Below are 14,166 nucleotides of genomic sequence, written 5' to 3'. Positions count from 1 at the left end.
AGAGATGTTACAAAGGTAGAAATGATAGGAATTGGCAACTGATTGGATATAGGGAGTGAGAGAAAATGAATAGTTGAAGGTGATTCCTACAGGGATCGTGGATGGTGGTAGTACCCTGTATGATAAAATGGAAAGGGGGAAGGACTGGGGTGAGGGGGAGTTCAGTTTTGTCCATGTTGAATTTAAGATGTCTCCAGGACATCCAATTTGAAATGTCTAATAGGTAGAATACAGGATAGAATAAGATTAAGGATTCATGAACCACCCCTTCCAGGTCAGCAGCAGACCACAGAGATAGAACTAATAAACAAAGCCTAATTAAGAGTGCCAGGGGGGAATGATCTGAAAACAAAATCCCAGTCCAAGATGAGGCTGAAAATAGGAATAGATAACAAACACAATGAAGAAAAACTGTGGGGTTAGAAAAATGCTAGAGATAACCCACAAGAAGAGAGTAACTGCACAGGAACTGTAAAGTAAACCTCAAAGAAAAAAATTCCTTTACCACAAAAACTGCCAAAGTAATTGAAAGAATTAAAAGAAAGAAAACATGTCATTGGGAATAAAGTGAGGGCTTTAAATAACTAATAATAAGAAAAATAAAAATAATCCAGAAGTCACATCCCAGCAGATTTGCAGAGATGATAAAAGAGTCAGTGTTAGAGGGGTTGTGAAAGATAGGCTTTTACTAAATGCCTATTGGTGGAGCTGTGAATTGGTACTACTGTTACTGGAAAGCAATTTGGAATTATGCAAATAAGGTAAGTAAATTTCTAGAGATTCCACTGTTAGGCATATACCCCAATGAAGTCATTGATAAAAAGAAAGGCTCCATATTCACCAAAGTATTTATAGCAATACTGGAAACAAAGTACCAAGTATACATGGATTGGAAAGGGGTGTGGCTAAGTAAATTGTGGTGCATGTGTAATGGAATATTATTGTGCTGAAAAAATGACAAAAATGGTGAATTCAGAGATGTATGAAAAGATTTACATGAACTAAAACAGAACAGAGTAAGTAGACCCACCTTCCCTCACCCCATACACCAGTGGTGGGGAATCTACGGCCGCAACGCCTCATGTGGCCCTTTAGGGCCTCAAATGTGGCAACCCTCTGAAATTTAGAATCAAAGGGTGGCATTTGAGGGCCACTTGAAGCTGTAGGTTCCCTATCCCTGCCATATACCATGACTACAACAGTTGGAAAGAACAATAATCATAAACAAGTGTGAAAATGAATGTTGCAAAATTACAAAAAACAAGCATGCCCCCAAAGAAGTGACATGAGAAGATATTTCCCCTCCTTTTTCAGGGGAGGAGGGAACGGGGTGGAATATGTAAATGTGGAACATTGCATTGTCAGATTTTTTTTTCAGTGTTTTTGGTTTTGCTGATATTTTTTCTCCCTCTTATTTTTAAAAAAATTATCTGTTATGAAGATGGTTCTGTGGGAGTGGGAAAGAGGAGGGACTTGGGAAAGTTTGGGCAATGTAAAAACAAGTTATAAAATTTTTCTTAATGAGTTCAAGAAGAAAAATCAAAAGAGAATTAAGAGTTCAGAACAGAAGATGGAAAACTTAGTCAAGTAGTGGATACTCTGAAAAATAGAATGGAACAAAGAGAACTTATAGATTCTTTGAGACAGGAAATACTTGAACAAAGTCAAAGGATTAGGAAAAAATAGAAGAAAATGTCAGGCATCTACTGATAGATACAGACACAAATTACTGGAAAAACAGGCTGAGGAGAGATAATTTTTAAGTCATTTGACTCCTTGAAAATCATGACGAAACAAAAAACCTGAACACTTTATTTTAGCAAATCATAAAACTGCCCCCATGTATTAGAACCTGAAGGCAAAGTGAAAATAGAACCTGTGTGTTCGTCCTTCATTGCCAAGGACCATGCCGTCAGAGAAATGATAACATGACTTGCACTTGACTTTGCTTTGAGGGAGGGAGGGCTGTGCAGGTCACCACCCTTACTTCTCCTCCAGAGCTATCTGAATCCAGTGACTAGATATTCATCAGTGTGACTGGAGATGACTCAGGATGAGGCAATTGGGGTTAAGTGACTTGCCCAAGGTCACACAACTAGTGAGTATCAAGGGTCTGAGGTGAGAGTTGAACTCAGGTCCTCCTGACTCCTGCACTGGTGCTCTATCCACTGCACCATGTAGCTGCCCTGAAAATAGAACCAAATTCTTACCTGAAAGAAACCTTAAACTGAAAATACTCAGTAATCTACAGCTTCCAGCTTTAAAAAAAAATAGCTTTAGGCAGTCAGAAAGAAATGGTTCAAGTATCATACTAGTTGGGATCAAACAAGATTTTATAGCAGCTACAATAAAGAAAATAATTGCAATATGATATTCCAAAAGACAAATGATGAAGACAATAATCTACCCCTGTAAAATTTCACTATAATGCTATGAAGAAAATAAACTTTTAATAAAATAGAGGACTTTTAAAGCATTTGTGATATGAAAACTGAGTAGAAACTATGAAATGCAAGGCAGTTGAAGGAAGAGAAACCTACAAAGATAATTACATTTTAGCAGTTGGAAGGGACCCACGGATTCAGAACCTGCAGCCTCAGGGCAACATGTGGCCCTCTAGGACCTTGTGTGGCATTTTGACAGAATCCAAACTTCACAGAATAAATCTCCTTAATCAAAACATTTGTTAAGTAAAACTTGGACTCAGTCAGAAGGCCACAGATTCCCCACCCTGGTGCTGAGCAATGTTGAAGTACTTAAATTCTGAGAGGGAGAAGGGACTATTCTTCAGTGATGATGTTTTCAAAGCTCAGAAACATAGGCCTTGGTTATGGGTTTGTCTTGTTCGTTTTAAGTAAGGAAAGAAAGGGGAGATAAAGGGATGCACTGAGAAATGAGCAAAGAAATGGAATTTATTTCCCATAAGTATATACAAACATGAAGAGGAGAGGAAGGGAATAGGAATCTCAAGACTTCACAACTGAAGTGGAGAAAGAATTGAATGAACATACACAGAAAACTAATCCTTTCTGCTCTCTATTTAATAGGGACAGAGCTGAATCCTTTCCATGCATTTCCTGTTTGGTCTGTGATCTTTTCCCTTGGGAAATCTTTGCTAGGAGGTCTGATAGAATCGAGGTTAAAGATCTAGTCAGCCTCACCCTTTTACTGCAATTAGCTAATTTGGGTTTGTTTTTTAAGCTTAGGGTCAGTATAATAGTATAAAAGACATGAAGTTCTTTGTTTCCTTTTTTCTCTTTGGATTCTACATCTGATGAAACAGTATTAATACCATAACTCAGAGCCCTCAATTAAGAAAATTCCTAACATTAAGACAGTAGGTTGGCCCTGTCCTAATATGTTTTTGTTTATCTCTAGTCTAACCATTGACTTCTTTATGTTTGAAGCAAAATTGAGAGTATAGGAAATGTTTAGCTACAAGAAGCACACAAAGCATATTGCAGTATCTGTTATTGGACAGGTATAAGGTTGGGATGTTGGGGAAAGAATAGGTTATTGGGGGAACTTAGTTCAGTTTCTGAAGAGATTATGTACAAATACTAACTTCAGTCCAAGGCCTCTGTTCCAAGATGCATGTGGATGGTCCAACTTATTCTCTCTCCTTAATTCTTTCCCTTCCCCTCAGTTTCTCTTTCCTCTTATTGCCCCAATGCCTTTAGTTGTTTTTCTCAGCTCATTAAGTCTGGAGTGGGTTTTAGGTGTCCTTCAGCTCTTGTCTCTGTACCTTTCTTTCCATTCTGCTTGTAAAGGCTGCAACTGGAAATGCTGTTTAACATGATAAGTTCTTTGCAAGCTTACTCCCAATTTAGGTTCACTTTTGTTTCTGTCTGTTAATGTTTGTTCTATCTTAATCACATAATGCTTCACAGGAAAATTTTACAACCACTTAAAATGTAAAAATTAGTTTAAAAATAAATTTTTGAATTATGTGTTTAAGTCCTGTAGTACAGATGTGAAGGAGAGGACCTTGTTTTATATTTCAGAGTAGTAGTAAAGCAGATTTCTGAAGGTCATCTAGAGGCAACATTCTGTACCGTTGAAATGTTTTTGGCTTTGTAAAGAGTATTTGGGAGAGAAGGAGGGAAATGCATAAAAGTACATGATGGAGGGAAATACACAATGAACCTAATGCACATTATGCTTAAAGGCAGCATAAATAATGAAGTAATATCAGGATTAGATGTGATAGCTCTCTGATTAACTTTTGTATTCAGAGCATCTAAGACTTCGATCTTTTATAAAACTGTTAAGATCTTTAACTTCATACTTTGTGTTATATTTGTCTAGTTCTGCAAGGGGAATATTGAGACAGTCAAGAATTAGTTTTGTGATTTCTCCCTGTAATTTGACTAACTTTTCCTTCTAGTATTTAGGTGCCATGCCATTCAGTGCATATATGTGTACATATATGTAAAGTTTTAATGTTTATTTCATTATGTTGTCTTTAAGCATAATGTAGTTTTCTTATCTTTTTAAGCATATTTATTTTACTATTGCCTTGTCTGAAATCGTTGCTATTACTGCTTCAGAAAAATTTTTCATGAAGTACAATAAATGCTGCCCACCTTCTTACTTGAACTGTGTGAGAATCTTTATGCTGCTATTATATTTCTAATAAGCAGCATATTTGGCGATGTATTCTAATTCATTCTGTTACTCTCCTTCATTTTGTAGGTGAGCTCATTCTAGTCTTGTTGACTGATAGGATCTTAATTGTGTATTTCCCTCTATCATGTCTTTTTATACTTCTTGATATTTCAGCCACTGTTTTTGCACAGAATTCAAAATTTTTACCACAGAATATATAAAATATGAGGAAATCTACCAGGACACACACAGGAGTTGTATGACCAAAACTTAAAAATACTCTTTATAGAAATAGAAGATGACAAATAATTGGAAGGAAAAATTGCTTATCATTTGGCCATGATTACATAATAAAAATAACAATACCTAAATTAATTTACTGATTCAATGACATACCAATCAGACTATCAAAGGATTATATCATAGAACTGGATGGAATAACAATTCATCTGAAGGAACAGAACATCAAGAATTTTAAGGGATATAATGAAAAAGGTGAGAAGAAAGGAAATCTAGTAGTACCTTATCTATAACTGCAATACAAAGCAATAATCACTGAAATAGTTTGCTGCTGTTACAAAATACTGGTGTTGCTTAAAAAATAAAATTAATCAGCAGGACTGATTTGGAACATGAGATCCAAAAGCATGGAAACATCTGTGCAGTATTTTCTATAAATTCAGGGACATATATTCTTTAAAAAAAACCCAAAAAACAACCAACTCTTGAGAAAGCAATCTGGAAAAAATTAGGGTAGGTCATTATCTCACCATATACTGCAATAAACTCCAAGTAGATTGATGACTTGGATATAAAATATTATATAAAAATGAGAGACTAGAAGGTATCTTTTATATCTATGGTTAGGCCGAGTGTGCTTGGCCAAATAAGAGAGATGATCATAAGAGATAAAATGGATAATTACTTTAAAAGGTTGTGCATAAGTAAAAAACTGTAGTTAGAATTGGAAGTGAAATGGATAATAGGGGAGGAGATTTGCAGTAATTTCTCTGATAAAGGTTTCTGAAATAGATATGGAATTGATATTGATACATGTGAACAAGAGCCATTCGTTGAATACAAATAGGAAATTTTGAAGGGAAGAATTTTAAGCCTTCAACCATATGGGGAAAAAATGCTCCAAATCACATAAGAGAAATTCAAATGAAAATATTTCCATTTCATACTCATCCAGGTGGTAAAAATCCTACAAAAGGGAAAATAAGTATTGGAGGAGCTGTGGGAAGACAGATATAGTAGTAAGAAATGCATTGTTGGAGCTGTGAACTGATCCATTCACTTCGAATTTATCCAAGAAGTTACTAATACCCTTTGACCCAGTGGTACCACTACTAGACATATACCTAAGAGGGATCAAAGAAAGGAAAATGATCCCTATTATATAAAAATAACAGTGCTTTTTGTTGTAGCAAAGAATTTGAAACTAAGTGCATCAATTGGGGCATGACTGAAGAAATTATAGTAGCTGGATGTAATAAAATTATTGCTCCATAAGATGTGATAGAAGGCATGAATTCAGAGAATCCTGGGAAGACCTTTATGAACTGAGCAAAACTGGAGAATTATTGATACGTTATTCACAACATTGTAAAGGATGACAACTTAAGTTTAAGAGCTTTGATCAATTCAGTGGCTGAGCATAACTCCAGAAGACTGGTGATAAACTTTCTTCTTGTTAGTAAAGTGATGAACTATAGGTGCACAACAAGATAGATATATTCCAGAAATGACCAATATAACACATGTTTTTGCTTGGTTATACTTTATAAACAAAGGGAGGGGTTTTATTGGAGTGGAGGGCAGAGTGGGGAATATACTGATAGTGATACAGAAAAAGCAAAGATCAAATGTTTTTAAAATATTCAAAAGAGCAGAAGGAAGTTTAGAAAGGGGCCCAGACATAAAGGACAATTTTGGTACTACCAGATTAAAATATTTATATATTAAAAGCTACATGTAATAGATTCACAATTTCATAAGTAGTCTTCTGGCATATCTATTTGGAAATATTAATGTTTGTTGATTTTCTATTTCATTTTTAAAAAATAAAATATAGAAATAACAGGCTTTTGGCTAGGATTGGAGTGCCACCAAATAGGCTAGGTAAGAATGCCAGGAATTCTGCAGATGTAATCCAAAGAGCTTTAAAGCTAAAAATGGAAGAGGAAGAACACTGTCCACCAGTCTAAGTAATAGGAGCAAATACATCTTAGGAAGAATAGAAGTAGATATGTCCAGAAATTCATGGACAAAATATAAGAAACAAACCTATAGGCTCAGATTGATAGGGGCAAAGTTACAGAATGGAAGGAACACTAGATTTCAAGTCAGAGCATCTGGATTTGAATCTCTCTGGCTCTTAGCTAACTGATGTGTAAAATAAAGGGATCAGATTAGATCCCTTTTTTAAAGAGATAAAAATGATAAAAATTACCTCTAAATCTGTCTTCCTAAATGACACACAACTGCATAAAATCTGGGTAACAAGCTGAGTGAACTAGAAAGCTTGACTGCAGAGAAGCAAATATGACTTCATTAATATCACTGGAGATTGTTTTTCACCAACCATGAGTAGAATGTGGCTGTGGAAAGGTATAATTTATTTCATGGAATGGATTAGGTTTAAGAAAGTTGGAGAGAAGTATAGTGACACAGGCCTGTAATCCCTGCTCGTGGGGGAGGCTGAGTTTCAGTTAGACTAAAGCCAGTTGGGTATGCATGTTAAGCCTGGCACCAATATGATGAGACTGAGGGAGGCAGGGAGGGTAACAGGCTGAGTAAAGATGGTAGTAATCCATTTCAGATTGTAGCCAGCCAAAGCTTCTATACTGATTAGCAGTGGGATTAGACTCAAGAGTGATCACTTGAGTATCCAACTTGATTGAGATAGGCAGACCTAATCATAAATAGGTCCAAGTAGTATTGTGTGGGGAACTTTTGTGTAAAGATCAGTGGAAGCAGAAGCAGTGTTGGATGTGAACTACGGGAGACTAAAGGAACTAGGTCACAAGTCTCATAAAATGTATTATATAGTGATCATTAAGCACTTCAGTTTTCTAGACAGCTGCAGGAGTTCCCTGCCAAGAGAACAGTGGATAATTGCTTTGTCTACAGTTAGAAGAGCCAGTGAGAGAAATTTCTGCTCTAGAATTAATTCTAATCAAGAGGAAGGACTTTTAGGATAAATATGTGAACGTTAGGGTATAGTTAACCCTTCATCTTAGGGTTGATATGTGAGCTTTAGGGGAAAGTTAGACCTTCATCTTAAAACTAGTGAGATAAAGGAAAAGAAAACCTGTCATATAGTTTGACGTCTCCCGTTGATAGTGCCCTCCCTGGTATCTAGCGAATAGTAGGAACTTAATGTTTATTGAGTGACCAAATTAATACATGGTAGATTTTTTGAAAGCATATTTCAAAACATTGAGGAAAAAGGAATTGCAAGGACTAACAGAAGGTCAAGAGGAATGAGAAACTCTAAAGAATGAAATTCTGAAGATATTCCAATGAGGAGGAAAAAGAAGAGTAAATGAAAGAAATATGCTCATCAATTCATATTTTAGATATAGGAAGGGTAAAAGCAAGGACAAGTGGAAGATAAATATGAAAGTGTGGTATAGTCATCTTAGTATCAGCAGCACTAATACAGTGCTGAGGCTAATGAGAAAGAAAAGGACAGTAAAAAGCTGTTTTAGTTATCTTGTAGGAAAGAATTATTTTTAGTTTATAAAATAGAATAGCTAAGAACACCTGCTACATAGCAGTGTCAGCCACGGTGATAAATGCTTTATAATTATTTGATTCTCACAACCACCTTAGGAGATAGGTGCTATTATCCCCATTTTACAGTTGAGGAGACTGAGGCAAACAAGTGACCTAGGGTCATACAGGGTGTCTGAAGCTGAATTTGAACTCTCCCTGACTATTCATTAGGCTACCTAGACTGGTTCTAAGAGATCTGTATTAGACTGTCTAGGCTTTTGTTTTGATCATGATGTTCATATAGCCCAGTGCTTAAATTTTTTTTCTCTATCTTCTAAGGTCAGTTGTTTTTGTTATGATGCATTAATGTCAGTTAACTAGCTAATAAACATTACTTACTGTGCCAAGTGATACAAATAAAAGCCCCTGCCCTCAAGGAGTTTATAATCTAATGGGGAAAGACCATACACAAAAGGAAGCAGAAAGGGGGAGGAGAGGAGAGCAAAGAGAAGGTACCTGGCGTGGAGAAGGTCAGAGAAGTACAACAGGGTGGCAAATGAAGAGATGGCTGTTCTAAGATCCTTTCTTACATGGAGGTTCTGAGAAATGTTCTCCACTCAGAAGAGTAGAGAGTACTGAAAAGGTGTGAGTACCAGGGCTGATGTGGCCTTGCAGGATGAAGTTCTTGGGTGGAAATGATGGAAAAGTCCAATGGAGTACTGTTGGGTGGGAAATTTATTTTTTAGTTTTTTTTTAACTTTAATATTTCCTGTGTGATGAAGTCATTGACTTATATTTGGTTGATCCTTATTTTCAGGGAATCTGTTGTTTGGGCTAGGTTTTATACTTCAAGCCAAGCTATTCCCAGTTCTTTCATAGCTCTCATTTTTTTCCCCATTTATTTTTCAAGTTCTCTTTTCATTGACAATTTTTTTTTTAAAATTATCCGTCCTTTCCAGGAATTCTAGTTGAATTTGTGGCCATATTTTTTCTCTGAGGTTTTGCTTATAGATGCTTTAGAGTCATTCTCTTCTGTATTTGTGTCTTGAGCATCTCTGCTACCATAATTATTTCTTTATGGTAAAATTCTTTTTTGATTTGCTCGTTCTTCTTTTGGACTTGGTATTAGGGCTGGAGACTACTCTTCTGGAAGAAGGTCTGGACTGATCCTGTTACTGCTTTTTTGGGGGTATTAAGTGTTGTATTATTGCTGAATCTCAGGGAGAGGCCATGACCCTGCAAACTTTCAGTGCTCCCAAGGAGGTATGATCCAGGGTAAAGTCTGATTGCTGTCCCCCTGGTCTGAGCTCTGCAAGTTTCTGACTTGGGTTTGGGTCCAATCATCAGGGCTGCTGCTAGCCTTGTTCATAGTCAGCCAGTGGGGAAACTCTGCTAGTTCAGAGTGATCAAACTGTAAGCTTGCCTTTGGCCTGGGCTTCTTGCCCTGATTTATTTCTATGCAGGCTTCAACCTGGGCTGGAAGCTACAACTGTGACCTTTGCTTTTCTCTTGATAACTAAGTCTCATTGATGCTGCTTACTTCTGAATCTGTTCCTTTCTTGGTACACAGCCCCAGGGCTGTACTAGGGTGAAGGGGGCAGTAGTGGGGGTAGGCACAGACCCCTTCCTCAGTCTGCCCTGGATATATGACTGGAACTGGGTAGTGAGTGACAAAGTTGCCAGTTGGCACTTGTCCCCAAGTACCCTCATATGAGACCTCTGCTTGGCCCTGGTATACAGCCTGTTCCTGATCCCCTGCAGACCTCTGTGTACTTATTTCCTTATGCCAAACTTGGCTAGCAAAATGACTCACTGTGATTTTTTTCTTGGATTTCCCTGTTAGAATTCGTTTTCTAGATCTGTTTGTAGGAGCTTTGGTGGGGAACTTTGACCTGCTTCTTGCTATTCCTTTATCTTGCCCTTACCTACCAAAAACTTTGTAAATACTAACTTTTGTTTTTATTTATATCATCACTTTCACTTGTCAGTGTCATCCATGTGACAAAGCAAAACTGACACTTCAAGCTAGTCTGAAAGTATACAGCAGTGTTTTGAGAAAATCAAATTGATTTTGATTCCATTTTTTAACTGATTCCATTCTGTATCACCAGGAACATTTTGTATAACTACCTAAAGTCACATTCCTTTGTCTTTATGTTCAGTTCAGAAGTTTAAGTTAAACTTTTCCATTATGATCAGCTTTCCTCTCTGAGTTAAGTTTAAAAGCTCCACTTTTCCTATAAATCACTTTTAATTAAAGAAAACACATTATTTCTGTACTACCAGCTGCCCTTGACCAAGTAGAGGAAATCTGTTATCTCTCAACTACTAGTTGTCCTTGCATAATAAAAGGAAAATGTGTTATCTGTATACCACTGTTTCTGGGTGGGGAACTGTGGCCTTGAGGCCATATGGGATTCCTAGGTCCTCAAGTGCAGCCCATTGATGGAATCGAAATTTCACAGAACAAAGATGCCATCAAAGAGCAACACTTGAGGACTTAAGGGGCCCCGTTTGGCCTCAAGGCTGAAGGTTCCCCACCCCTGCAGTAGTTATTCTTGTAGGATCCAAGTCAGTAATTTTCTGGCAACAGGAAAGAAGAGGGGAGTTGTTGCTAGCCACATTCCTGATGTATATTGTCCTTCACATCTGTGATGTTTCTGACCTTGTAACCAATCATATTGTTATGCCATCTGTGATACTGCCTTCTAATTTTTGGATGTCCCTCCTTTTGTCTATAGAAGTTGTTTGTCAGTCCTCACTTAAAATCTTTTGGCTTGCTGTAGAGCTGAGAGATCTCTCTTATTGGTAATTGTTAGCCTCACCAATAAATTGATTGTGCTCTAAGTTTGTGCCTCAGTCTACCTAATTTGTAATCATGACAGTTTCTCTTCCATGAACTTCCACCTTTGCAAAAAAAAAAAAATGAGGTACATTTTCCCAAAGTGGGAATTTTGTTTAAAACAAATTGAATTAGATAGACTCTGAGGTCCCTTTTAACTCTTAAGATTCTGTGATTATCATTCTACAATTGGGTCCATTTGCTATCTTTTCACTGTATGTAAAGCTTACATCCTTTTACAGTTATGTGCCTTAAATGTTACTTCTTGTACATAGGAAGTCATAAATTTTTTCTTGCAATATGGGGTCATTGGAAGAATATTAGTACCTAAAAATTCTGGGCTTTTGTAGCTAGACAAGTCTTGAGGTCATTACAAATATTTAATTTCTAAAATATGACCTAGCCATTCTTCTCTCTTTCAATTCTGGACCCAGCTCAAAGAAGTTGTCTACTTACCTGCCTGCTTACTTGTCTTTCTGTATTGATTGTGATGGATTAATTCATTTGTATGTTGTAAGCTAGGAAATACGTATTCATCATTTTCTTTTTCTGATATGAATACTCTCTTTCAAATAAATGTACATTTAATTGGGGATTGGGATTGTGGTACAGAGTTTGGGACAGTTTAAAAAGCAACAAAGTACAGTCTAAAGGATATTGGACTTAGATTCAAAAGACTGGGATTCAAGTCCTGGCTCTACCACTTAATAGCCATGTGACTTTGGACAAGCCACTTTACCTTTCTGAGCCACAGTTTCCTTATCTATAAAATAATAACCTGAAAGTAATTACAGAATTATATAAATGTTTCTTGTGAATTTCTTACATTTCATATGCTTTCAATCTTTTGTGGTCGAGACTGGGTTTTCCTAACATAAAAGGATAGTACAGTTGTAAAGTTGTGTGATGAATTTGAGTAAGCTTGATTTTAGAAGTGGGGAATAAATATTTTAAATCAAAGGGTTGGTGATATACAGTTTATATTTATTATATATATATAAAATATGCCTTGAATTTTTCTTAGTACTATTTTTTCTTCAATATTTGTATTTTTTATTTTTTCCTGAGTTTAGGTACAGAATGAGCACATGTCGCTGGTGTACACCAGGTGGTGAGTCCACTGTTGACTTCCTAAAGTGTTATGCTTTTGGGACACTTCCCTGTGAAGTGCCCACAGCTAATGAAGACCTCTGTTACTGCTTGGAATGTGTGGCTGAATACCATAAAGCAAGAGATAAACTGCCTTCCTTGCATCAGGTAATCAGAATGAGCCTAGAATATTAACTAAAATAAGGAAAAAATAGATTATTTAGAGTTTGAGCATAGGAAAGAGAGTGGGTTTGAACCTTATTCACATTATTCAAAGGACTTACTAATGGATAGTAATTTAGAATCTGGGGACTGGAAAGTCCTTATTTGAAGATTAGTCTACAGGAAAACAAAAAAACATGAGAGAGTTTCTTTATGCCTCATTCATTCTGTGTGTTGTAATAAGATCAGTTTGTTGAACAAGAGCATTTTCTTTTTTTCTATATTAAAAGGATGTGAGTGCTGACTTGTAGTTAGGTGACTTATAATTTTCTTTTCATAAACAGTTCATTTTGAAATATTTTGGAAAATCAAGTAAACTTCCAGGGGCAGCAGTGTTTTCTCATCAAAGAAGCTTAGTGTGTAACTGTAAAGTTTTAGATTTGCAACCAGATGTGCTTGGTAAGAAATGGGAAACTGGCCTGTAAAACATTTCGGGGAGGACAGCAGTGCTAAGACTGTTCTTAGAATATTTGTTCTTTCTCTATGAAGGGTCCCAATTTTGGAGCTAACCAACATTTTCAGTTTTAAGAATAATAGTTGACCCTTCTCTGCTGTTCTCCTTTCCTGACAACATGATGAGTTAGTTAATGATTATTTCCTTCAGTTTACAAATATAGTGAGTTCAGAGAACTGAAGTGCTTTTGCAGTAGTGTCACTGGGTCAAAATAAGAATTGACTAGATTCAAGCCAAGGATGCTGAATGATTTCTATTAAACTAAGGGAATTCTGAGGAAAGAAAAAAGTATTAATTTTAATTGCTTTTAGTCTCTTCCAAAGCTAACCCTTCTCTATATGATTTATACTTTTAAACAAAACAGCATTTTTTATCTGACCCAGAGATTTCTTTTAAAAAGTTTTAGCAGTAGTTCATTATGTAGTCTTTTTTAAACTTCTAAATTTTGAGTTCCTGAAAAGTTTTCTATAGATTACCATATACAAGGTTTTTCATTAATAGTTCTGTCTTTTTTCTTCTGATAGATCTTATGGGAATTTGAAACCACCCGTCTCATAAATCACTTTGAAAAATCGATGAAAAGTGAAATTGAAGAAGATGACGAACTATTTATAGTCGATGACAATGGCGAAACACAACTGTTTGGTTTTACTGGCCAAGACTTTGAAAACAAGCTTCGAGTTCCTCTTCTTGAAATACTGAAATATCCTTATCTGCTCTTACATGAGCATGTCAGTGAGTATCTTAGAATCATAGAACCATAACCAGTGAGGGCCCAGAAACCTATTCTCAGCTCAGGACTAGAACCTCACATTCTCCTTTCCTGTCTACCCTCATCCCTCATCCTAGCTAAGACTTTAGTAGGAGCTACTATGGAAGGGTTCCTTATTGAGAAGCTTATGGCATTACATTTTCCAGTGGCTTGCAAACCATTTTCCTCCCTGAATTTCAGTGATTCAGAGCCAAAGGCTGCCTAAGTGAAAATTTTCTTCTCTTGTTTCTACTCTCTCATCCCTTATCCTCATCCATTTCAGCCCTACCCCTCTTGAGCCTTATTCCATTCTGCCCTTCCCTTCCACCATGCCTCTGAAATCTCAATTCTGTTATCTAAAACCATCCCTCAGATTAGACCTCTTCTCTCACGTTCCTTCCATGTCTAAAACAAAATTCATATTTTCTTTAAATCAATTTCACTTTCTTTTCTATTTCTGTTGACAGTACACTCACC

At 36.5% G+C, this 14,166-nt stretch overlaps 1 protein-coding gene across 4 annotated transcripts in view; it reads left to right on the top strand.

Moving 5' to 3' along the window:
• Window positions 1-14,166, top strand: part of SETX (senataxin) — a 90,811-nt gene that overhangs the window by 26,699 nt on the left and 49,946 nt on the right. For all 4 annotated transcript variants that reach the window (XM_072632780.1, XM_072632781.1, XM_072632778.1 and 1 more), the window contains exons 2-3: window positions 12,247-12,430; window positions 13,463-13,673. In XM_072632780.1, coding sequence (XP_072488881.1) covers window positions 12,254-12,430; window positions 13,463-13,673 — 388 coding nt within the window. In that variant the 5' untranslated portion in view covers window positions 12,247-12,253. The remainder of the gene's footprint in view (window positions 1-12,246; window positions 12,431-13,462; window positions 13,674-14,166) is intronic.

This window comes from Notamacropus eugenii, chromosome 1 (assembly GCF_028372415.1).
Source record: "Notamacropus eugenii isolate mMacEug1 chromosome 1, mMacEug1.pri_v2, whole genome shotgun sequence".
Classification (NCBI taxonomy): Eukaryota; Metazoa; Chordata; class Mammalia; order Diprotodontia; family Macropodidae; genus Notamacropus; species Notamacropus eugenii.
The sequence above is the reverse complement of the archived record's forward strand: the minus strand, read 5'-3'. Positions and strand labels throughout refer to the sequence as shown.